Source organism: Pygocentrus nattereri, chromosome 2, assembly GCF_015220715.1.
Source record: "Pygocentrus nattereri isolate fPygNat1 chromosome 2, fPygNat1.pri, whole genome shotgun sequence".
Classification (NCBI taxonomy): domain Eukaryota; kingdom Metazoa; phylum Chordata; class Actinopteri; order Characiformes; family Serrasalmidae; genus Pygocentrus; species Pygocentrus nattereri.
Window position 1 is genome coordinate 37,371,469 of NC_051212.1, and position 26,419 is coordinate 37,397,887.

Sequence of the window (26,419 nt, forward strand, 5' to 3'; positions counted from 1 at the left end):
ACATCTGCCACAACAATCTAGCAACCACCAATACCCTAGTGACTACCTGGAATACCATAGCAACCATCAAGTAACACCTTAGCAACCACTTGGAATAACCCATCTGGGATACCACAGCAACCACCACCATACAGAGTCCATCTAAAATCTAACACACTTGCTTCAGTTGATGAAGCTCATCGGCGGCATCCAAATATTACAGCGAGGTGTAGTAGATCTGTAGTGTAGTAGATTGGGCACCCCTGCCTTAGCAACCACCTGGGATACCACAGCAACCACCTACCAACACCTTAGCAAACACCTAACATACCATAGCAACCATTCGGCAACACTAGCAACTGCAAGGGAGCTGCTTAAGCTGCACGATCAGTCTGCATTTTCTTCAGGAAATACACTTTAGTAACAATAACTCTAGTTTTGTTGTTGTTAATTATATAACATTATTTCCACCGACACAATTGGGGCTCAGTTTCTACAAGCAAAGTGTCAATATTATGCTAATTTGTAGAGAGACTGTTCAGAGTGATGCTTGCTCTACCACCAAACAATCATGTTAGTGCTAATATGCTCTACCTTATAGAAAACCGTAGAGGTGTTCTACCTGTGCTGTCTTTAGTGATAAAAAATGAGCTCCAGTTGCTAAGTAATAGCTCACTTTACATTGCAGTGAACTATTACAAAGACCAGAGCTGCATCTCTAGTTAGTTAAGAACATTAAAGACAGATGTTTCTTGATTGTGGGTGAAGCAGGATAGACAATGAGCCCCTGAATTTCACACCTTGTTCCTACCCTTCCATAGAGAACGAGGCCCATTGTGCTCCTTTGGACTCCAGGCCACAGATGGCTTTACTCATGACCTCCTGATAACAGGCAAACACTGACTGTGTATGTACGGCTTTTCTGATGATATTGTGGATATCAGTGCTTAGAGAACATAGACAATCTGATTCATTAAGATTCAAGAGAGCGATATCAGTCCTATTTAACTTGATTTAATGTGATTTTTATTTTGATTTTGGTGTAGTATGTGTAATGCTGAATAGTTTTTAATAGTATTTTAAAATGTGACTACACACTTTTTTTTACCTGTTACAAGTTACTAGCTCAGGAAAAAATTGTATATATCATATCAATTATCATCCTATCAATACATATAGTGATTCATATCGTGTATCGAGAAAATGTCTTTAAGTATCGTGATTACTTTTGCCACATTGCCCACCGCTAGGACTTAATATTACTGACAGGCAGCTCCTCTATCAACTCCTCCAGAAGTGTGACTGGACTCTGCGAGAGCCAATCAGATGAGCGGATTTCTCACCAACAACAAACAAAAGATCGGGTTCAGACGTCCACTGCGCTTTCTCCATGTCTTTCTCTAAATGACACTCATCGAGTAGCTAGATGTCGTCCTAGACAGCTGGAATCAACTTTCTGGATTGGATTTTGTCGTCTTCGTTGCATCGACATTCCGCCGTAACGGACCGAGGAGCCTCTTCGCTTCGCCAGTCTCTGCCAGAGAGCTGTTTGCTTTGCTGCTAGCTCTCACAGCTAGCGAGTTAGCGGACCGGATAGAGAAATAAAAAAGCAAAGAATCCCTCAGTCTGTTCGTGTCTTGTGGCGGCTGACAGTAGACGCAGCTAATCGCTGGCTGCTGCTGGAGTGCTGTCCAGCTAAGAGTAGCTGGTACGCGGTTGGTGTTGAAGGGAGGAATCCGATCGCAATGTCCGGACCGTCATCGGGCTGCGGCTTTCTGATGTCGGTCGTTGTTCACGGGGACTCGGCTCTAAACGAGCAGGAGAAAGAGCTAAACCAGCGGCTCAGACGCCTCTACCCGGCCGTCAACGAACAAGAGACACCGCTGCCAAGATCGTGGAGCCCGAAGGACAAATTCAGCTACATCGGCCTCTCTCAGAACAATCTCCGGGTGCATTACAAAGGTAAACTCCGGCGCATCGTCAACAACAACAACAGAGCTGGCTAGCTGGACAGCTAACTTAGCTAGCGGAGCTAAACCAAGTTCTTCTCCAGCGTTCAAGTAACGTTAGCCAGCTAGTCACAATGTTTACACGCTAACGCTAGCCTCTTAAGCTTGGCTAACTAGTATTGCGACATGACCGAGTCTTAGTTTGCCTCTTAATAAGCTACCAAGTCAGTGGAAGTAAAGAACTAAATTATCTTAGCTTAGCTACCATAGGTAAGTTATGAGGTATTACTGCCTCTATAGCGTTGTCATGTTAGGCTAGCTTGGTAGAAAACAGGCAAGACAACGTTAGTTAAGTAGTAAACGGTTCGTTTGGCTAATGAATCGGTTAGTGTGTCTGGTCAGGGAGGTACAGCCTACGTTGTGTCAGTGTAACTGATCAAGGTGAAGATTACTTGAGATTACTAGCTGGTTAACGCTACGACAGCAGTCTCTGGCTGGACAGGAGCTTCAGCCAAGTTTTCAGAGTTAGCCAGCCTGCTAACTTCAGCTAATCAGAGTCTTCAATGAATTCCGGAAGTAGCACTAAGCCAAAGGAGTCATTCTACCTCTGTTTGCTGCCGATTTCTGGGTCAGTTTCCTGCACTTTTTCTTGACTTGAGGGTCGTTGCTCGTAATAACAGCTTCTCTGTCAGTCAAAGCCGCGGATGATCCGCTGTAGCTGCCTGACTGAACACAGTAGCTCAGCAGGGCCCTGCTCTGGCTCGGACTGTCACTCGCTCATGTTGTTTTATTATTATGTGTTGAAGAGGCATAAAGAAACGAGCATGGTGGTGGTTTACGCGAGCCCTCTCGGGTTAAAGGCGTTATGGTTAGACGCCAACAAGGTAACCAGCTAAACAAGTTTTCAGTATACTCAACTCGCTCAAGTGCCAAATGGGCTGTAGCCATTTTCCTCAGCTCAGTCAGTCAGCAAGGGAGGCCGCAAAAATGTTAGCTGAGGCAGTTTATTTAGCTACTCGGTAGTGATTACATGGTCTATGTTTATTCATTTTGCTGACAGGGGAGACTCATATATTGGGCGACCAATGACCTTTTTGCCTTTTGCTTCAGGCTACTGTAAACAGGTTTGACACTACTTCACTAATTCTAAGTAGTTGACCTCTGACCACTTGGTAAACGCTATCCCATTGTTTGCATCTAAAAATAGCTTTATACAGTAAAGATCATTAAGTCTGTAGCAGTAAACATTTTGTTGACCTACAGGGTCGTTTTAAATTGACCACAGCTTAGCTGTTTTTTGGCATGGATATTAAACAGTAAAATGGAGTAATGAAAACAGACATTCGAGCAAGAGGCTGACCTCTTTGTGGTCGCCTACCTTTACACTGTCCACGTTTGGGGCAGGTCTTTAAGTGTCATTGGCCCTCAATTATAAAACAGTTTTCTCTGGATCAGTATCTCCTCACCTCTTTTCCTTTTTCTCTGCCTCCAGAATTCAGCCCAATAGGTTTGTTTTTGGTTCTCCTAATGTTACCATCTTCCATTATATTACTTCTCGTTTTATGATTATGTATACTATTTTTTTTTTTTTTTTTCTTGTTTCTCACTCATTTAATGTGTTTACACGTACTGTGTGATTAAATCCCTTGCATCCGTTTGCTCCTGTGTTATTAGTTTCTTTGTTTCTGTGTCTTTGGATATATTTTTTTATTCTTGTTGTCTTTGTACATTTCTGTATTCTGGAACTGTCAGCCATTTGCAAAGCACATTTGTGTAGTCATTTAAATGCTTCGCTTTCTTTTGTAGTTCTCCCACATGTTGTTTAGGTCTACAACTAATCTTACTTAGCCATTACACAGACATATATATGCATTATGTGTTTATGTAAGATACACAATGTTTTTTAACAGTTAAGCCATTTTCTTTTCAGCAGTAAAATGTATCTGCTGTGGTTTTGATTGTCTTTGTTCTGCTAATTTGCAGGTCATGGAAAGACCCCTAAAGATGCTGCATCTGTTCGTGCAACACACCCTATTCCGGCTGCCTGTGGGGTCTACTACTTTGAGGTGAAGATCATCAGTAAAGGGCGAGATGGGTAAGGAAGTTTGTTTTATTGTGCACATTCTGACCTGGAATGCACCAAGACAGAACCATGTGTAACAGTCACAGTACGTTAGTGGATTTTGTCTAATGCAGCTGTTTTGTGATCATCACTCGTTTTTACTGCTGGTGTAGATTTATAATGTCTGTCTCTCAATGTCAGGTACATGGGAATTGGTCTCTCTGCCCAGGGGGTCAACATGAACAGACTTCCAGGTAAAACATGTTTTTGTATTAGGAGCCTTGGTCTGGTTGAACAGGGTAGTTGTCTCTGTCTAGCTGAAACATAGTCAGTTGTATTTGAATCTCTCTCTTTTTTTTTATTTATTTTTTTATTCCCAAAAGGCCAAAAAATGCAGTTTTTGTTTTGAAGCCAGTGGGAGCAGGACTGCATATTCCCTTTGCATACTTATGTTTAACGTCCTATTCTGTGGCTAGCCTCTGTAGACGTGTCATCATGTTAAGGTTTCATATAAACACTGGAACAAGGTTTTAGGTTGTTTTTGTCTAGTTGTGCTTGGAAATCACTTTATCATGCTTTGTAGTTATCTGACAGGTTCTGTGTGCTTTATACTATGGACAGTTCCCCCAAACATTCCTGTTATTTGAAATATGAGATGAGAGCAGTAGCTAAAATGGGATATTTGTGTCTGTATTTTGTTAATTTCTCATCTTCTCAGGTTTTTTCCTCATAGTCTTTGATCAAAGTATAATAACTATTGTCCCATCTCTAAAGTGCCTTCTGATTTTTGCTTATTGCTACGTGCCAGCAGATATGGAAAATTGTTAACCAATATCAATACAATAAATACAATATTCATAATTTATGCTTAAGAGGTTAGTTAATTATTTACAATTAATTACAAAATTTTAATATCAGCACATACTCAATCAATACTCATATATGCTTAGGTCTGAGTAGTTATGCTGGGTCATATATGCTTAGGTCTAAGTAGTTATGCTGGGTCATATATGCTTAGGGCTGAAGATATATATCGTTATTGTGAAAAATTAGTTCTGAACATATTGTGCATATCAACTTCATGTTTTGTTATAAATTGAGCAAAATTAGTCCCTTTTTATTACTGAATAAATATCGCTGCGTTCACAGTTCTTGATAGTAGTTTTTAAAATGCAGCACTGTTGGTTCCTTTTTCTCTGTTCCAACTGATCATATGTTTAAAAATATAAATACTGTGACATCATATATTGTGAAAATTTCTTGAAGTATTGCGATATTAGATTTTTGCTGTATTGCCCACCTCTACACATGCTACCTAAGGTAGATCTCCCACACATGTTATTGAAATTACAAGCCGACCTCACCAAAATGCCCCACACAAACCGGCAAACATTGTCAGGTGGGGTAGTCCAGTGGCTTTGGCAATGTAGTATCCTACAGCTGTGTTCCAAAAACTAGGCTGCAGTCAAGAAAGGTGTGTCCTTGGGAGGACTTTCCTATGAATGCTCCTTGTTTGTGTTGCAAAATGGAATGATTTTCCAAGGCTGATTTGTCACGTCATCTGAAATGATTTGGCAAAACTTCCTTGAGTGAAAAATGTCACCCACCCAACATTCAATTTCAAAACCAGGGGAGTGGCAATTTTAATTAAAAGAGGTATTTATTTTATACTTGACAATGTTCTCACAGATGCAGGTGGTAGATATCTTATTGTTCAAGGTACTTTGATTAACACTCCAGTGGTGCTGGTAAATATATATGCTCCCATCTTTGACAATCCAAAATTTATACATAAGCTATTTAGTTCCATTCCCTCCCTGAACTTTCATCGCCTGATAATGAGTGGAGATCTGAACTGCACCATTGACCCGGCACTGGATCTATCGGATTTTCATTCACCACCTCACTCCTTGATGTCCCAGTCAGTTTCTGATTTTAGAACTAGATATGGTATTATTGACTCTTGGAGATTCTATAATGCAGGTGTTAAGGAATTTTCTTTTTACTCTCATCCACATCAAACTTATTCCGACATTATTTTTTTGTTTAATTCTCTTGTTTCTAGAGTTACCTCTTCTAAATACTACCCAATAGTTATCTCTGATCATGCCCCTCTCCCTGTAAATATAAAAATTTCAAATTGCCCTCTTTTCCAGACCCCTGGAGATTTAATTCATTACTATTAGCAGGCGATTCATATAACAATTTTGTCTTATCCTCCATTGCAGAATTTACTGCTACAAAAAAGAACAAGAACATCTCTTTTTCTCTCTTATGGGAATCTTTCAAGGCTTATCTACATGGTCAGATTATTTCCTCACAGCACACCGAAGTAGATTGCATAAAAGCAAGTTGCAAGATCTATTGAAATAAATCGCTGCTTTGGATAAGCTTAATTCGGTTAACTCCACACCTGCTCAGCTGAACCGTCGATTTACAAGCTGAATTTGATCTTATTACCACAACTGAGGCTGAACAATTGTTGTTGTGGCAGTAATTATTATGAATATGGCGATAAATCATCTAGGCTTTTAGCACATCAGTTAAAAAGACAAAATACCTCTCGGATCCATTTTACAGGTCAGGAACTCAACTGGTATGCTGTTCAGGTCCTCTCTCTATTAATGCTGCTTTAAGTCCTTTTACTCTAGTCTTAATCATTCAGAGGCTACATTTGATAGTGCTGAGATGCTGTTGTTTTTGGGGATCTTGTGTTTCCCTCTATAAATCCTACAGCCGTAAATGATCTTGATTCACCCTTAACGAGGCACCTGGTCCTGATGGCTTTCCAGTGGAATTTAAAAAAATATATTTTGACAAGTATCTCCCCTTCTTTTAGCAGTTTGCAATGAGCTCCTGGTATCCGGGGTGCTACCTTCAATTCTTGCTGAAGCAACTGTATCCCTTCTATGGCTTTATTAGGGGGCATCATCATTTTATTTATTTTTTTAATGTCCGCAATGTCTTTTAAATACAATTTTCAGAAAACATTCCTCCTCTGCTCCTGAAGGCTTTCGACTGAGTAGAGTGGGATTATCTTTTTGCGATCTTGCATAAATTTGGATTCGTAGACAAATTTATCTCTTGGATAACATTGTTATGTACTCCCCCTGGACCCTCCCCCCAAGCTATCTCTCGTTCTGGTATTGAATTGAAATGATCATTGTATGCAGACGACTTATTGTTTTGTAACTGGCCCAATCAGTTCTCTTCCTTCGATTTTGGCACTTCTAAAAAGGTTTTTGTTTTCAGGTTATAAAGTAAATTTACAAAAAAGCAAGTGTTTTCCAGTGAACTCACTTGCATTGTCTCTTATCCGCTCTACTATTCCATTTAAATTTGCTCAAACAGGATTTAAATATCTAGGAATTCGTGTGTCCCGCATGCTACCTTCTCTATTTCATACCAATTTTTCTCCATTAATACAACAAACTTGAATGGGATTTGCAGAGGTGGAGGTCTTTTTTTTTTTTTTTTTTTTTTTTTTTTTTTTTTTTTTTTTTTTCCCCCCTCCTCCTCCCCAATTTAAGTCGTTTACAAATACACCCGCTGCTTAGGACTCCCCCAAACGCACAATGCCACCAATGCTAGGAGGGTGGGGCTAGCACAGGCTTCCTCCGAGAGCTGTGAAACCAACCACCGCTTCTTTTCGAACTGCTGCTCACGCAACGTCACGGGACAGCCGAACGCACTTGGAGGAAAGCGCCAACCGCCAGATCTATTAGTCAGCTTACAGACGTCTGCGCTAACTAGCATTGCGTTGAGTGTTGGGAGGAGAAGGGCGGCCATCCTACCCACCCAGAGAGAGCGAGGCCAACTGTGCTCTCTTGGACTCCCAGCTATGGACGGCTGTAGCATCACCAGGGATCGAACTCGCAGTCTCCTGAGGTGGAGGTCTCTTCTTTTATCATTGATTTGTAGAATTAATATCATAATCTGGGCATAACGTTCAGCTTTTCTTTTTTTTTTTATTATTATTTCAGACTTTTCCTTTTGCCGAAAAAAATCTTTAAAATGTTGGACCAGTTTATTATCTCTTTTATATGGGATGGGAAAGTTCCCAGGGTGAGAAAATCAATATTAGAGATTTAAATTCGATGGGGGATTGGCGCTCCCCAACTTTCTATTTTATTACTGGTCTGCCCATATTCATAAGTCTCTCTTTTGGCTTGAGTCTCCAGGATCGCTGTGGTGCAGGCTGGAGACCCACTCCAGTTCTCAAATCTGTGTGGGCATTGCTTACCTCGTCTTTTCCACTTAAGCCTTCTAATTTCACGGATAATCCAGTAACACTCTTCACCCTTTGCATTTGGTTTCAGTTTGGACGTTAAGTTAATGTCCCCTTCTTCCTTGATGCCTATATTGGGTAATCACTTATTTCCCCCAGCTTTGAATGATGTGGCATAAGAGAGAGATCAAATCTTTTCATGATCTTTACAGAGATGGTGTCTTTTGTAGCTTTTCTCAATTAGCAGAAGAGTTTAACTTGCCCTCTTCACATTTGTTCCGTTATTTGCAAATTGGACATTGTGCTTCTTCCCTTTTTCTAGACTATAGCCGCCTTCCTACCGAACAACCACTGGACAACATTTTGACTCTTGATACCTCTCAGAAATCTCTTATATCTAGGATTTATTCACAGCTCATGGCTATAGATGTTTTCTCCCTTAATAGGATCAAAAGTGCTTGGGAACATGAGCTGGGCTTTATCTTTATGGAGCAATGTTGGGACAAAGCCATATATAAAGTACGTTCAAGTGTTTCTTGCGCAAGGCTTCAGTTGATAGAGGTATTACATAGAGTTCACAGATCCAAGTCTCAATTATAAAAATTTTATCCAAATGTCATAGATCACTGTGATAGATGTGATGTAGATGTGATGAAGTCTTATGTATTTTTTTTTGCCCTTCTCTACAAAAATTTTGGTTTGAGTGTTTTCAGATAATGGCAAAGGTTTTAGGTTTTAAAGTTAGTATGAATCCCTCTGTTGCAGTATTTGGTTTTCCCGCTGATCTGCCCCCACCCACTGGAGTTCAGTCGGATATCCTTGCATTTACACCCTTATTAGCGAGACGTCGTATTTTATTATTGTGGAAGTAATCAAAATCACCTTCAATTACATTGTGGCTCCGTAATGCTATACGTTTTCTTAAATTGGAGAAGATTAGATTCACAATAAAAGGTAACACAGCGGCTTTTTATGCTAAATGGAATTCTTTTCTTTTGTATTTTGATGCACTCCAGGTTATGCCAGCAGGTTAATTTTTTATTTTTGAAATATTTTTTAGTAAATTATTTTTATTTATTTAAAAAAATAAATTTATTTATGTGTTTTATTTTTGTTTTTTTCATTCTTTCTACCATAAGGTTGTTTTTATCATTGTATTGTTTGGAAATTCTTGGTGTGTGTGTGTGTGTGTGTGTGTGTGTGTGTGTGTGTGTGTGTGTGTGTGTGTGTGTGTGTGTGTGTGTGTGTATACACGTGTGTGTGTGTGTGTGTGTGTGTGTATATACGCACGTGTGTGTGTGTGTGTGTGTGTGTGTGTGTGTGTGTGTGTTTGTGTGTACACGTGTGTGCGTGTGTGTTTGTGTGTACACGTGTGTGTGTGTGTGTGTGTGTGCATTGAGCTATTGGAGGCTATTTGTTTATTGTTCATCGTGCTGTTTTTTCTCCACTTATTTGATGCATTTGTTTGGTTCCTCAAAAAAAAAGAAAAAGATTTGGCACATAAAATTTAAAGGAGAAAACACTGTTGATTTGAATAAGCTGGTAAGCAAAATGCTAATGTAAATTACGTAATATGTCAGGCAAAACAGCTTTGTAATTAAATGCTGTATTGCAAGCTAGAAACTCTTAAATGAACTGAAAGCAGGTGTATTTCACATCCTGCGTTCAGGTTACATTCTCCTAAACATATACACAACCAAAGAAATAGCGTGCAGTACATTTCTTTATATATTTTAGTGGCCTTTTTTTAAAAACTAGTTTGATTTGGGCAATAAAAGAGCATAAAGGATTCTTCGGTAGCGTCCTTGAAATTTCTGAGAATGTAGGCTGCATTTCTCTGCTATATTAGGAGCATCCTTCAGATTGGAACAGCCTTGCATGACATAGTGGTGTAGAAAAAGCAGCCTACCTGGACCATTCACCGATGTGTAGTTATTTTATGTGTATTTTGACTTGTTAATTATCTTAAAGAGTAGAAGAGAGCTATTCAGTTATATTGAGAGGACCCAGTGACCTTCAGGGTGAAAATGGAAACCAAACAAAAGGTCATTGACTTTGTTCATAGGCAAAACTGGCTCAGGCCTGAAGTCCTTACTGGACAAATCGCTGACTGCACAAAAAATTCAGAGGCTTTTTGTTAAGTCGTGAATTCCACAGTCAACAATTTAAACCTTGAGAATTTACTTCACTTAATATCACTTGGGAACAGTCACAGAATCTTTTGTTGTTTTTGTTGTAAAATGATCAAACCACGCTTCCTTTTACCAAAATATTACTTTTAGGTTGCCTTATGTTCACTGATGCATATCTGCTGGATGGAGGCTCTAATTGATTTCACATATCCCACACAACATGCTCTGAAGCAAAAAAAAATCTGACGTCCAGTGGAATCCCAGTACTTTAAGAATGTGATATGGAGCTTGAGAAATATCAGAGCTTCTTCCTGCTGAAAACACGGTAACAAACTTTAGAACGTGTGAATATGCGTCTTGTTGCCCCTTACCGATGCTGATGGTTGTCTGTATTGTGAAACGCAGGAGTTTTTGCAGGTACGGCAAGGACTCAGATTTCATGTGTGAAATCTGATGCTATGTTTCCTTTACCTTCTTTATCTGCTGCTGATGTTGTCTGTCCAATACATGGCATTTAAATTTAGTTAGAATTGTCTATCACCGAGAACATCTGCTGTATAATATTTCAGATGATACCTCTTCAGCCAGGAAGCGCAGAGATGCATGCATTGTGATTGTAAGACCTGTATCAAGTAGAAATGCAGTGAAACTGGAATCATAGGCCAATGCTGATGTCCCTTGTTGTACAACACCATTTCCCAAAAAGTTGGTACACTGTGCAGAATGTAAATAAAAAACAATAATTAAAAAAGGGATGCAATGATATGCAAATCCTGTAAACCATATTTTTAAAGGAAAATACTACAAAAACAACATATCAAATGTTGAAATAGAGAAGTTGTATTATTTTTTTGGAAAATATTTGCTCATTTTGAATTTGATGCCAACAGCTTATTCCAAAAAAGTTGTGATGGGGACCTGTTTACTACTGTATTTTGTTAACAGCTCTTTAAGTGTTTGGGAGCTGAGGAGAACAGTTGCTGTAGTTTTGAAAGTGAAAGGTTTCACCATTCTTGTTTAACATAGGATTTCAGCCGCTCATCAGTATTTTTCGTTTCGTAATGCGCCAAATGTTCTTCCTGGGTGACGGGTCTGGACTGCAGGCAGGTCAATTTAGCACCCGGACCCTTTTAATACATGTAAAATGTGGTTTGACATTGTCTTGCTGAAATAAGCAAGATCTTCCTTGAATAAGACATTGTGTGGATGGCAGCATATTTTGCCAAACATGTATATATTGTTCAGCACTAAAGGTGCCTTCACAGACGTGCATGTCACCCATTCCATGTGCAATTATGGACCCCTGTACCTTCATCAATATTTATTTTTGAACTGTGCGCTTATAACAGGCTGAGTGAGCTTTAGCCTGAAGGACACCGTGTCTGTGAATTACAAAAAGAATTTCAATTGTTGATTTGTTGGACCACAGGACACTTTTCCACTTCGCCTCAGTTATTGTTAAATAAGCACAGGCCCAGAGAAGGTGGCAGCATTTCTGGATCCTGTTTATATATGGCTTTGTGTTTGAGGTGTAACTTGTATTTATGGATGCAGTGACAAACTGTTTTCAGAGACAGTTTTTTTCAGAGGCTCATGCAGTGATTTCCCCTACTGTTTTTAATGCAGTGATGCCTGAGGGCCCAAAGATCATGGCTAGCAAATACAGTTTTTTGGCTTAGATACTTTCATACAGAGATTTATCCAGATTCTCTGTATCTTTTAATGATATGTACTGTAGATGCTGAAAAGTAGAAGTTTTTGCTATTTTATGTTGAGAAATGTTGTTCTTGAATTGTTTCACTATTTGCTTGTGCAGTATTTCATAGAGTGGTGAACCCCTCATCATCTTTATGCCTGAAAGACTCCTACTCTCTGGGATGGTTTTTTTTTTTTTTTAATTTAAAAAAAAAAAAAAATTTTATATAAACAACCAGCCTTTAGTTGCTCTGGTTTTTGGAATGTGTTGTTGGCATCAAATTCAAAATGGGCCTATATTTAAAAAAAAAAAAAAAAGTCTCAATTTCAACATTTTGATTTGTTGAAATGGTTTGAATGATTTCCACATCATTGTATTTTGGTTTTTATATACATTGCACAGCATCTCAACTTTTTTGGAAATGGGGTTGTACATATCTGCCAATGCATAAAAGTTTCTGTAATGCAGAGATTAGGACTACAAAGGACTGCTTTGTAGCACAGATTAAGGAGTTACAAATGCAATGACAGATGAAATGCAGACATTTTAGTACAGTAGTCCAACATCACCTAAACATTCTCTTCTGGAGCACATCATCAGATATCACTTTATAAAATGTCAAATGTAAACGGCTGCTGATCAGTTTTGTTTAAAGCAGTTATTTGCTCATCTGATTTCGGTAGCAATGAGCCCATGTCCTACAGTGTTTGTTTTTATTCCCCCCTTAAGGTCCACTTCTAACATTTACCATGGTTTTAGGTAACAAAAAACAGCCTGAATTAATTTTCCAGTCTTTATCCCTTAGAATTAAACCAGCTGTTTTTGTTAATGTGCCTTTAAAACATACATGTGACTGGGCTCTGTTCTGAAAGGCTGCTCTGTGTTGTGCCTCATTCAAAACACAGTTTGAGCTGAAACACTCCTTATAACTTCTGCATGAATAGGCGGGGCTAAACTTCTGTAAACTGACTAGGTGGATGTGTGCAAATGTGTTAGTCTTCATGACCTGATTGAAAGAATTAAATCAAAACGGGCTTGTTTCACAGCTTGGTTTACATATATATAGACTGCGGACTGGAGAGAGTTATTAGTTGATGCTTAGTTGCAAGGCTGGAGGACAGCCCTACCCCCTGTGCTGACATTCGTGCGTTAGGGTCGTATGTTCAGAGGCATGCAGTGTGAGCGATTTGGCAGAGCGCGGTGACACCCAGTCCCATTTGTGCAATCACAGGACACAGGGAGGGTCTTCTGCAGCCTGTTGAAGAGATAAGAGCTTAAAGCACACTCCCCACATGGAGTCTACCCTTAGGGGTGTGAAAATACATCAATGCATTGGGAAGCAATGTGCTGAGGGCAGTTCAATGTTGGAATTGATTATAATTATGTTTTAGAATAATGTTCAGTTAGTTGTGTGCTCATTTTCTTGGCTAGAATGCAATATAGTTCTTGGTGCATTCACACAGGAGAGGGAACATTTAATCACCTGACAATTCAGTTTGTCTCTGATTCAGTGTGACAAGATGGTTGTAAAAGGATTGATTCTTTATGCATTTTAATTTTTGATTTCTATAGCCTACATTCCAGTTTTATTCTCAAATTTGTCCGCATTCACAAGCAGTGTTAGCTTGGCTAAATGTGGATGTAGCCTACACATGGTGTACTTGTTACAACTAGGCATATGCCTTTATTCTTTGTCTCCGTATGTACAGTATGCAGTCGTATGTAATTTAACACGTAAACATTTACATGTGTTGTGTTTTTTTTTTTTTTTTTTTTTTTTTTTTTTTTTTTTTTTTTATTTCCTCTAAGCCCTTCAGATGGTCCACATTTTTGCTATTAGGAATTGAGTTGAAGCAGAAGTGTGGAGTGTCTGGGGTCCTGGGGACCGGTTTGAGGACCACTGCTGTAGAGGATGTGCTCTACAGAGAACAAACATAAATATGGCTTTTTTCTGCTATTTTTAGTGCAAAATCATTGTGTATATTAACATATTAGAGGGAAAAACAAAGCATCAGATATAAAATGTACCATAACGTTTGCACAGACCACATTAAATGTTTTATTGTTTTTCACATTGTCAAATGAACAGTAATTGTGCATTTAAAATGGACAGAAGTGTTTTTTGGAGGATGATACGTTGTTTTGAATAGAAAATCAACAAAACATGCCAGAGGCAACCAAACCTTTGCACGTGACTGCAGCCTGTACTATTTTTTTTTGTCAGAAATTTTTGAAATGGTTTACCTGTAAATTACTGTAAAAATGATTGACAGTTTGTGCTGGACTGTAGAATCTTTCAAGAAAATTATGATGAGTCTGAGACTTGTTTTAACGTAAAAATTCCAAAATGTGCTCTAAACGTGCAGAAGTCGGCCACGTTTTTTATTATTAATGTTTGAGCCAATCTGCATTTTGAATTTATGATGTAAATAACACGAGGCAGGTAAATACCTCTTTGCTGTATTTGACTGCGGCTGCATCTGTTCAAAAACACCAAAGAACAGTTACCCATGACTCATTGTATTGAATAACCAGCCGCCTCTTACTTTTGATGTAGCACTTTATCTGTTTTAGGTCATTTAAACAGACAACTGATGTCATTCAAGAATTTTAAATGCCAGTTTGAGCCATTATGGAGTAAATAATGCTGTTTACACTCTTTATTCCACTGCTTTGTAAATTATTTCATCAGTCATATTTGGATATTGTGTATTTTGTCTTGTATTTTTCTAAAAAGGATCATACCAAAATAATCTCAAGTGAATCAAATTGTTGGCAAATTTGAGATTTCATGATTTATTGAAGTGTTTGCTAAAGAATCATTATAGAGTTGTTGACATTACCTGTTTTCCTAATTTCTGGTTGCTGCTTCCTGCAGTTCACTGAATGCTAACGTACCTGGCCATCGTTCTATTCTCTCAGGTTGGGACAAGCACTCATATGGTTACCACGGTGATGACGGCCACTCTTTCTGCTCCTCGGGCACGGGACAGCCGTATGGACCCACCTTCACGACAGGCGACGTGATTGGCTGCTGCGTCAACCTCATCAACAACACCTGCTTCTACACAAAGAATGGTCACAGTCTAGGTAGAATACCATTTATCTTCCTTTACCTTACTGAGAATTTTGCAAGCGGTGGCAGTTATTCTGAAAACATACAGAGCTGTTTTTTAAGACATGAATTGAGCCTAGTCTTAGACTTAATTACAGTGCCAGTGGTGAATCTCCATTGGAAATTCTTTTTAGTTTACATTACATTACATTACATTTACAATCTAGAATTAGGCTAAATTTTGGGAAGGTTTGGGAAACAGGCAAATAATGAATGTATTAGAAGTATCTAGGTGATATTGGTAAAACTGTCCCTTTTTAAGAGACTGCTAAAGAGAGTTAAATAAAAATAAAATGGACTAGTAAAAAATGGACTTTTTCTGGACATTACACACTACACAGGCTGCAACTCTCAATGTTTATTTTCAAATATTCTGATGGATATTATCTCCAGTATTCAAATATTCTGTAATTAGGAAGGCTCAAAATATGTTTAACTTTAATAACTGAATAAAGTTGTTGTTGTTGTTGTTGTTGTTGTTGTTGTTGTTGTTGTTGTTGTTGTTGTTGTTGTTGTTGTTGTTGTTGTTGTTGTTGTTGTTGTTGTTGTTGTTGTTGTTGTTGTTGTTGTTGTTGTTGTTGTTGTTGTTGTTGTTGTTGTTGTTGTTGTTGTTGTTGTTGTTGTTGTTGTTGTTGTTGTTGTTGTTGTTGTTGTTGTTGTTGTTGTTGTTGTTGTTGTTGTTGTTGTTGTTGTTGTTGTTGTTGTTGTTGTTGTTGTTGTTGTTGTTGTTGTTGTTGTTGTTATTATTATTATTATTATTATTATTATTGTTATTATTGTTATTATTGTTATTATTGTTATTATTGTTATTATTGTTATTATTGTTATTATTATTATTATTATTATTATGCACTGTTGTATACATGTTTTTGTTTCCCATTTAAATTAAATTTGCCTGAAATAATACAAGGTAAATAAAACATCATAGATAATTATTTTCATGGTAAATTGCTAAAATGCTAAACTAACTTCCCAATCTGGCAACACTGAGCAGGTTTCTGGCTCTGTTTTAAGTCACAAGCAGTGCAGAAAAGGTTATCACACGTTGCAGTCTGAATAATTTTTCAATGATTCTGGACAGCTAGCCATCCTATATGCTCTCATTTATTGAGGCTAATAAATGCACCTGCGAGCCTGCTAGCTAGTTGGCTAGTAATCGGAAATCTTATTTGAACTGCACCTCAAAGTTGTGCTAAATCACAATCTTCAGTGTGCCTGGTGTGCAGAGCTGGCAACTCTACACTAACTTAGTATTTGTTTCCTTGCTTAAGAGCATGGGTTCACAAAAGTGGTAAATTTGGAAGCTATTGGGTATCTTTTCAAATATTTAATTATTAAATTGATCAAATATTTTTGAACTTTTGTTGCAGCCCCATTAATGACTAAGTCAGTGGGGTATATTTTAAGTATTATTAAAATTCTGTCTGTGCCCCTGTGCATTTGAATTTAATATTTTGCAGAATTATTTGAATGAATATGTAAGTTATCACATTAATTTCATTCATGTAACAAAGATAATTGTTATAATGATTAACTGTATTATGTGTTGTCTTTTTTTTTTCCAGGTATAGCTTTTACAGATTTACCAGTAAGTGTCTTTTTTTTCTTTCTTTCCTCCATTCATTTTCTCAATGTTGACATCAGGAACACTGATTTATCATCATTTCTAGTAACCTTGATCTGTGAAAGTCGTGAAACATATACACAGCCAGTCTTTTCATGGAGACCTAGACATTGCTAAAGTGGGTGAGCTAACAAGCCTTAAGTATTTCACTAGCCAACAGAATGAAGGTCTGTTTGGGTCTAAAACAATAATCCATTGAGTAGAAAACAGAGTTGGCATGGCTCCAGCATTCATGTTTCTCAGTGTGGCTGTGAAGTGCAGTTTTCCAGCTTTGACCTTTCTTTTTATTGGACCATGAGCACGAGCGCTCTGAGTTATTTCTCCTGAAAACATTGCAGAATGGCCAATATGGCCGTTGTACCTGTCATCTTTGGCTATAAAGGACACAGACACAGAAAAACCTATTTTCTTAAAGGGTTGTGGGGAAACATTTCACATAAGAGCAGTTTGTTGAGGATGACTTGGCAGGAGAAGTTAGCAGTGCACTAATCTTTGTATTTTTCATTAAAATATTTTCATTCCACAGCCAAACCTGTACCCGACAGTGGGTCTCCAAACTCCAGGGGAGGTTGTGGATGCAAACTTTGGGCAGCATCCATTTGTGTTTGACATAGAAGACTACATGCGCGAGTGGAGAACCAAGATCCAGGCTCAGATTGAGCAGTTTCCCATCGGCGAGCGGGAGGGCGAGTGGCAGGCTATGATTCAGAAGTGAGTCTGGTGGTTTCAGTCACATTGGGACCCACACCGAGTCCTTTCAAATTGTTATTGCACCCATCATGTAGATACTGACACAATTGCACACCCATGACTCATGTAAACATCTAGGTTACTACTATACTTCACACTGCAAGCTGCACTGTGAACATGGTACTGTATACTATGAGCTAGTAGTATACAGTATAGTGTCCAGTATACATAACATGTGCTATATTACAGGGCAGGGTGTGACTAGATTTGCTCAGGCCCTGATGTTGGCAATCAGACTGATCTCAACACTAAACAACTTTTCTTTTAGATCAGGTCTTTAGCAACACAGATATATTTTGGTTGAGAGGTGCTCCTGCTGAGTTTTGAAAGATACAGTTGCATACAGTTACCCTTTTGAATTACCTGGATTTTGCCATAATTACTAATAAAATGAGATCTGGTCATTGTGCAAGTCACAATTATAGACAAACATGATCTAATTAAACTAAACTAATAACACACATTTTTCTTTTGAACACGTTGAGTAAACATCCACAGTGCAGGCTAGAAAAATGAAGTGAACCTCTGTGTTAATGACTTATAAGAGCTAATTGGCTAAAGGTATTTCAATTAAGAAGAGGAAATTAGAAGTGTGGCCTTCACAGGTGCTTTGCCCATTAAATCAAGGTGGTTAGTGACAAATCTATTCTTCTCAAGAAAGGTTGGTGTGAACCATGCCTTGATGCAAACAACTTTCAGAACACCTCAGAAAAATGTAGAGACAAATGAAGCTGGAAAAGCCTGAAAAAGCATTGCTGGCAATTTGCAAGACTTGGGTGTACATCAAGCCAGTTAGACAAATTGTCTACAATTGGAGAACATTCAGGACTGTTCCTGCTCTCTCCAGGCAGGGTGTGCTATTAAAATCACTCTAAGCACACAACAGGCAGTCATTAAAGAGGTGAGAGAGCCCAAGTGTCCAAGGGTAACAGCGGCCCTACAGAAGACTCTACAAACCGCAAAAGCTTTTGTTCATGTGTCCATCTCACGTTTGCCCAAAACACCACCTAGGTGTTCCACAGTGACACTGGGAAGTGGAGCATTTTAGCACATATGCGTAACGCTATATTTGGAGGAAAGGGGTCACTGCACACACACACACACACACACACACACACACACACACACACACACACACACCAAAACCTCATCCCAACTGTGAAGCATGGTGGAGGGAGCCTCATGTTTTGGGGTTGCTTTTCTGCCTCAGGGCCTGGATCATTGAGGGAACAAAGGCATATCGAAACATTTTACAGGAGAATGTAAGAGCAGAAGACCATGAACTCAAGCTAAAGAGATGTTTGAATGATGCAACAAGACAGTGACTCAAAGCACACATGTAATCAACTTCAGAATAGTAGAAAAAGAGAGTTATGGAATGGCCAAGTCAGAGTCCTGACTTTAACCCCAACAGGATGTTGTGGTATGACCTAAAGGGGGCTGTGTTAGCGAGGCATCCCAGAAATACTGAAGAACTAAAACACATTTGCATTGTGGAAATCTTATGATTCGATGACTGCTAAAGGAGGATGTATAGGTTATTCAAGGGTTCATTTACTTTTACTAGCCTGAGCTGTGGATGTTAACTGAATCCACAGTAAACACAGAAACAGAAAAACAACTGTCTGTGTTAACAGTTTAGTTAGATTGTGTTTGTCTATATTATAACACTTGGATTAGGTATAGACCATGTTGAATTAGTAATCAGAAATCCAAGTAATTCCAAAGGGTTCACTTATTTTCTCTCACAACTGTACAATGACAGAGTGAAGGAAAAAAAACAAATCTTCTTCTTCTTATAATAATAATAATAATAATAATAATAATAATTGTTTTGTGAAAAAAAGGAGAAATTAACATTTTATAATTGCAGTATGAAGACTAGATTAATCAGGCAGGCTAAACTGGTAAATAGAAATATCTAATATTAATCATACGAACAAAAATATAAGACACGTGCAACAAAAGCAAAAAGTAAACAAACTAATATCATAGGCCACTTTGTTGCTTTGTAATCATAACATGTCTGTAATCTTTGCTCTTTGTTGGCAGGATGGTGGCCTCCTACTTGGTTCACCACAGCTACTGTGCCACCGCTGAAGCCTTTGCCAAGTCCACTGACCAGGCTGTGCATGAGGAGCTTGCCTCCATCAAAAACAGACAGAGTGAGTCCCCTTATGTCTTCACACCTGCTTAAACAACCTTTAGCTTTACAACAGTTCATTCGGTGATTAGATGTCGAACAGATGGTATGCTCCTGGTGGAGATATACTGACCAGTCCTCGCATGATTTTACAGAAATCCAGAAGTTGGTCCTATCTGGCCGTATGGGGGAAGCTATAGAGACCACTCAACAGCTCTACCCCAGTCTGCTGGAAAGAAACCCCGACCTTTTATTCATGTTAAAGTAAGTGGCACAGTAAAAGGTTTGCTTCTGGTTCTGTAGAAGGGTGATGTTTAATGGAGGTGGATTTTTACGTTTTCATAATGTGTTTATCCATGATATCCACACACAGAGTCAGGCAGTTCATAGAGATGGTGAATGGGACAGACAGTGAGGTCCGCTGTCTTGGTGGGCGGAGCCCAAAGTCACAGGACAGCTATCCTGGCTCTCCTCGCCTCTTCAATAGCCCTACCCACAAACCCACTAGCTCTCAGGCATACCTGTCAGGTATACATTACTTACTGAATATTGGGGTGTGCGTGTGCGTGCGTGTGCGTGCGTGTGCGTGCGTGTGCGTGCGTGCGTGTGTGTGTGTGTGTGTGTGTGTGTGTGTGTGTGTGTGTGTGTGTGTGTGTGTGTATGTATATATGTATATATGTATATGTGTGTATGTATGTGTATGTATATGTATGTGTATATATATATATATATATATATTGCACTAGGTTAGCTGTGACCTTATGGCTATACATGGCAGTCTTAAGATATTTTAGAAGTTTGATATTTTAGAGTTTTCATTACTGTGTGAACTGTCTTCATATTTTGTGTGAATAACTGTGTGCTGTGCTCAATCACTAGGTTTTGATAGTAACTGCTGTAATGGAGTGTCATCCAGTAAAGCCCACTCTTCAGTGCATGGTCACAAGCCGTGTCCCGTAAGCATGCCCAGCGGCGAGCTTGGGGTTCTGAATGGCAGCCGTACTCAGCAAGCTGGTCTGAGGTATTGTCATGAACACACATGCTCATACATTAGGGATGTACTTGCAACTTACTTGTTTTTTTAAACCCACATCACCCCACATAAGAGCTTCACAGGAGATTCACTATAAAGTCTTCTTGATTAAGTCCTATAGTCTCTCATTTGGATGAAGCCTGTCTGTTGTCAGTGCTTTGCTGCGTTAGCCTGACCTGAACATTGTCTTGTAACATCATTTATGTACAAACAAGGCCAACATCACTAAAGAAATAGGCTTTTATTCATGTGTTTATTTACTGAATACAATTTCAGATTGTTTGTTTATATATTTATACGTCCCTCTGTCACTTCCCAGCAGAGCCAACTTGGACCTTGTGCTGTGCACATCGCAGCATATTAGTGTAAACTTAAGAAAACATGCAATCCATGTTTTTCATTTTTTTCTTAATTCTTTACATCTGTTATTTTCAAATGGCTGTTGTCAGGTATAACTACAACTTAATGCAAAAGAAATCCCAAAAATAAAAAAGCAATTAAGGCTATGTCTACTTCCCCAAATACAGATTCAGAAATTAGGAGCGTTGTGTAGATACATATAGTGGCATTGCTTTTTACCCCTAACAAACACGTATCTAACATACTATTCTCTGCACATCTATTCTATTTAATATAGGTTGATGTTGTCTACTGTATATTTTTGTTTGTCTTGACACCAATGCAGAAAGAAATTCCTCCTTCATTTAGTCTGTGAACTATCAGTGAACTATCCCTTGATGCATTTGTCACGTGGTTCTATTAGAGTACCCCTCCGTTTTTTTTCCTGCCTTTTCTTTTTTTTTTTTTTTTTTTTTTTTTGTATTTTTGACATTTCAAGTTTAACGTGAAATGGACCATCTAAAGTTCACAGGTTTAAAAACAGTTCAGAATGTGCAATAAAAAAAAGTTATTTTTTGCTGTTCTGTAGTAATGATGTGGAGATGGAGGTTGATCATATCTCTAATGGAGTGTCTGAATCCTCCTCTAATGGCTTCCTGAATGGAAGCTCCACACACGGAGCTGACCTTGAGGACTGTGATGCAGAGATGGGTAAGGCTAATGATAATGGCTTTTATTTGAATAGCAGCTTTCTCACATTTAAAATACTGCTGAAAGTGTTTTAATAACACCGAGACAAGGTATGGGTCAAGGAAAAATGGAAAGTTGTGATACAAACTCCAGAAAATGTCATTAGTTATTCATATAAATGCTTTTTACACAGAAGTAGAATCAGCTCAGTCCAAGAGGCAGTTGTGCGGGGGGAGCCAGGCTGCTATTGAGAGGATGATCCACTTCGGCCGGGAGCTGCAGAGCATGAGTGAACACCTCCGCCGGGAACGAGGCAAAAACTCCACCAACAAGAAGATGCTCAAGGTACCAGCACCAGAGAATTCCCGCTTGGTTATCTGGTCAGGTATTGCAGGTTGCTTATGAGAAAGTAAATGGTAAATTCATTTTAAAGGACAAATACCCTTCTTTTTCTTCCCCTGAACAATATATTTCAGCACTGCACCACATTTCAGCTCTTAATTACAAGACTTTGTAACAGTGGCTTTTTTGTATTGATGATATTAGTGAGTTTGAACTGCTTTGGTCAGCTGAGGCAGCTTGCCAACCAATCAGCACTCAGTAGCAGTAATGCTAATATCCTACTGCCCAAAACCTATTTGTTGTAGAAAAATGCTAAGTTTTCTTCATTTCATGTAAAACATATTTCTACTTTCCCAAAATTAGAAATAGGTAGTTCTTGCATAAAAGACACATTTTCAGTTAAGATTTTCTGTCCATTTAGCTCCGTTCACTCTTTCATTGAGGCCTCTCATAGATGGCTTTACCATATTGCAGTTATGTTTTTAGCATAATGGGATTAATAGTAAGTTGACAAGTTACCTCTCAATCTACTTATGAGTCAAGTGTAATTGTTTGTTACTAATAAAAGAAATGAAACCTGTGTATGGGTACAATTTTGGATCTGGTATTAACGTGTTGTGGTGTATAAAGTGAAATCCTCCCGGAATTGGATATATAAGGGAAAAAGCTAATTTTGTGAAAAGGGTTTACAGTTACACAAAAGAAGAATCAAATTTCAGCTGTATACATTTTGCTTAACAAATGCTGGTTTTAAAATAAAAAACAGATTTTCACCTTTTTTAAATTCAAAGCTCTTTATCTGATCTTAGTTTGTAGATTGGCGTAATTGCTTTCCCTCCATGCTTGTACAGGACGCGTTCAGTTTGCTAGCATACTCGGACCCCTGGAACAGCCCTGTGGGTTACCAGCTGGACTCCATCCAGAGGGAGCCTGTCTGCTCCACACTCAACAGTGCAATATTAGGTACAACTGCACACAGTTCACACAAAGTCTGTTTAAATCTCATTTTTTATTTTATATATATATGTGTGTGTATGTGTATGTATATGTGTATATATATATATATATATATATATATATATATATATATATATATATATATATATATATATATATATATATATATATATATATATGTGTGTATATATGTGTATATATGTGTGTGTGTGTGTATATATATATATATATATATATATATATATATATATATATATATATATATATATATATATATATATATATAATAAAAAAATACTGGAAAATGAGGAAACCTCTACAGTCAGCTGAAGCAAAGGTTAAGGAAGCCATTACATTTGAAAGCCTTTATATTTGCATTCAGTTTGGTCAGCAGCATCTCATGGAAAATAAGAATAAACTATGACTCATCTGCTCAAAGCAGTAACAAAAAAAAAATCCCTCTAGTTCTTCTGTCTAACTGATGCAGACTGATGCAAACTGCTGCAAGGACCTGAGTGCAGTCAGTGCACTCCTTGAATATCTGTTCGTTTGTGTCTGTAGCACCTACAGAACATTTTATAGACAAATTATATTATTGAGGCACCAATCTGTGGCGGTGATGTGTAAATTAAATTAATTTTTGGAAAAAAGAAAGCAAGTAATATATTCTCACAGCAGGAAAATTCCTTTGGAATTTGGTGTTTCAGCAGAAAAATCACCAACTTGTGCTGGACTAAGGCACTCCAGGATCAGAGATGCACACCTATTGTTTTATAGACTAGTGCTGGGTCTGTTTAGGAAAACACTGAATTAGTCAAAAGTAAACAAACATTTAGCAAAGTGAATCACTTTTTGGGTTGCATTAGACTTAGAATTTTTAAGGGATTTGATTGGCTGTTGCACAGCGGGAAAAGTATCAGTATAAGTTCCCCAAATTCCCACAGATGTATTAACACATCTTATTGTTCACACCAGTATTACACCACAAATACCACCACAAATACCACACTCGGTAACAAGAACAACATGGAGCACCACTGTTTTTATTAGTAAGTTTTGCATTCCAGAATTTTGAGGATTATTGCTGCCAGACATGTTAAAACTGGACATTTTAGATTTGTTGATAATTAACTTTAGTCCTTAGCCAAGAAAAATGAGTCCAGCTTGAATAGGCCTGTAGTATGATTTTTAGTGTTATTGTAATTAATTGCTTTTCTTAGCACAACAATGCTACTGTTAGTAATTAAAGAACATTATGTGTACAAGTAGAGCAGCATTAGTCTTGTTTAATTGGAATTAGGGCAGCGCAGTATGTGAAATGTTGAATACATATTGTATTCATCATTTTCAATATTATTTTTTTAAGGTGGCGCTTTTTTTTTTTTTTTTAAATAATGTCTGCTCCAACTTAACAGATGTCAGAAAAAAATACATATTTGGGCATATTGTATTGTTAAAATTTTAACTACCATGATATTTTTGCCATTTTTGTCATCTGCTTCTAAGTAATAGCTGAATGATACAAAGAGTTGAGACTCTAACATTATATTCCTGAAACATATGTATGTGTGTGTGTATATTGCAGAGACTCATAACCTGCCGAAGCAGCCCCCTCTGGCTCAGGCGGTTGGTCAGGCAGCTCAATGTCTGGCCCTCATGGCTCGCACGGGCATCGGCTCCTGCGCCTTCGCCTCCGTGGACGATTACCTGCACTAGCCCCCGGAGAAGCTGCCCCTTTAAACAACCAGCGCAGCCCAAGTCATCCAAACTCAGCCCAGCCTCCTGAACGCTGGGCCTGCCCTGAACCATGGCCTGGAGCACTGAGCCTCCAAACTAGCCAGACCAGACCCATCCCATAATGTTGGCTACTCTTCAAGAGACTGGATCCTCTTCATCTAGGCCAGCCGAGCCTAAAGACACATTAGGGGGAAGGATCCCTCGAGCCAAACTGATTCCTGAACCATTATGCTCTTTTGCTTTTTGTTCCTTTTTAAATTTTGTTGGGGGGAGGGGAAGGGGAGGTTGTTTTTGGGTGGGTGGGTGTTGCAGGCTCTGATTGTTTCCTATTTTACAAGGCATGAGGCAAATTATTCTGATTATAATTAATGTTATCATTAAACTTGCATATAAGATATATTTGTTCTTGATTGAAAGCTGGCCAAGTGAGCACGAAAGGTCCCAGTACAGTAACACCCTGCTGTTTTTAAGGTGTCAGCTTGTGTACTTGTTACCATTTAAACCCTCCCCACCTCGTTTTTTGAAATGATTATATTAACATGCAGAGTGGAACATTTTAGTTACCTGAAGAAGAAAAAAAAAATGCCATCTAACACTGCTGGACTCATCCTTAGTGGTGGTATTTAGAATAGAGAGTTTAGTGTGAGCTATATATGAGTTTAAGCCCTTTTGTGCAAGCGCGCCCACCCTCTACCAACTGCACAGCAGGTTTGATGCAATGTTTGGACACTTTTGATTTGTAACTGTATTGATGTCTATGGCTATTCTCATCAGCCCCAGTTCGTCTCTTAGACTGTCCTCATCCAGGCCAACTCTCCACTCACACTTGCACTGTACAGTATGGCTCTCAGGCGCCTGGGCCTGTGTCTATCAGTCATTGCAGAGTGAGAGCTTTGATAAAGGAACTCTTCCCTTTGCCCCTAGTCTAGGGATGTTCAGCTCCAGTCCTGGAGGGCCAGGGACCAGCACAGTTTGACTATTTCCGTGTTAAAACTTAGCTTATTCAACCCCGCAGTAACATTTAGTAGAGGTATCTGAGCAGGAAAATTGCCAAACTGTGCTGCCCTAATACTCACCAGGACCAGAACTGGATAGCCCTGCTTTAGCTGCAAAAAATACTAAAGGGAAAACCTCTGCCTGCATCAGCTCTTTTACTGTGGAAAGTTTGGTAAATACAGGCCCAGGCCATTCAGGTCACATTCAGCTGAAAGAGGCAAGCCTGCTCCTGGTTTTCTCCCATCGTTTACCAGCCAGCCCTTATTGACCATCAATACGTTAAAAACGAAGAGAATGATACAGTATTGTCAACAGCACTGTCTTATCATTTTCAGTAATAAAATACAAATACCCAGGTGGTGCCATGTGTAAGGACTGTTATTCCTAATGCCAGAACAGTTTGATTGCATATAGGGGATGAAATTAATCATCTGTTTTGCATGCTGCTGGTTGTGGACTGTATTTGGTGTGGATGCATGTTACTACAAAGGCTGTCATAGAGAAATGTGTAAATATTCAGTAAAAACACAAGTACCACTTCCACTGGAACAGGTGCGCTGTTGACCTGTAAATAACATCACTGGTCGCCTGTATTAGAACCTGACGAATCTAGTGCTCATAAAATTCATGCCAGCTATGTGGACTTC

The 26,419-nt window shown here is 38.6% G+C and overlaps 1 protein-coding gene across 2 annotated transcripts; it reads left to right on the top strand.

The window, feature by feature from the left end:
* Positions 1–1,281: 1,281 nt before the first annotated feature.
* ranbp9 (RAN binding protein 9) lies at positions 1,282–26,133 on the top strand. Of its 2 annotated transcripts, none has more exons than XM_017714208.2 (14): positions 1,282–1,941; positions 3,912–4,023; positions 4,192–4,244; positions 14,969–15,136; positions 16,727–16,749; positions 17,312–17,496; positions 19,588–19,700; positions 19,834–19,942; positions 20,052–20,206; positions 20,558–20,699; positions 21,640–21,761; positions 21,937–22,085; positions 22,934–23,045; positions 24,625–26,133. In XM_017714208.2, the coding sequence occupies exons 1-14, from the start codon at positions 1,725–1,727 to the stop codon at positions 24,753–24,755; spliced, it is 1,791 nt and encodes a 596-aa protein (XP_017569697.1). In that variant the 5' UTR covers positions 1,282–1,724; the 3' UTR covers positions 24,756–26,133. The 2 variants fall into 2 exon arrangements, with proteins under 2 accessions (XP_017569697.1, XP_017569696.1); XM_017714207.2 differs by having other exon boundaries at positions 1,285–1,941; positions 21,934–22,085.
* The last annotated feature ends 286 nt before the right edge of the window (positions 26,134–26,419 follow it).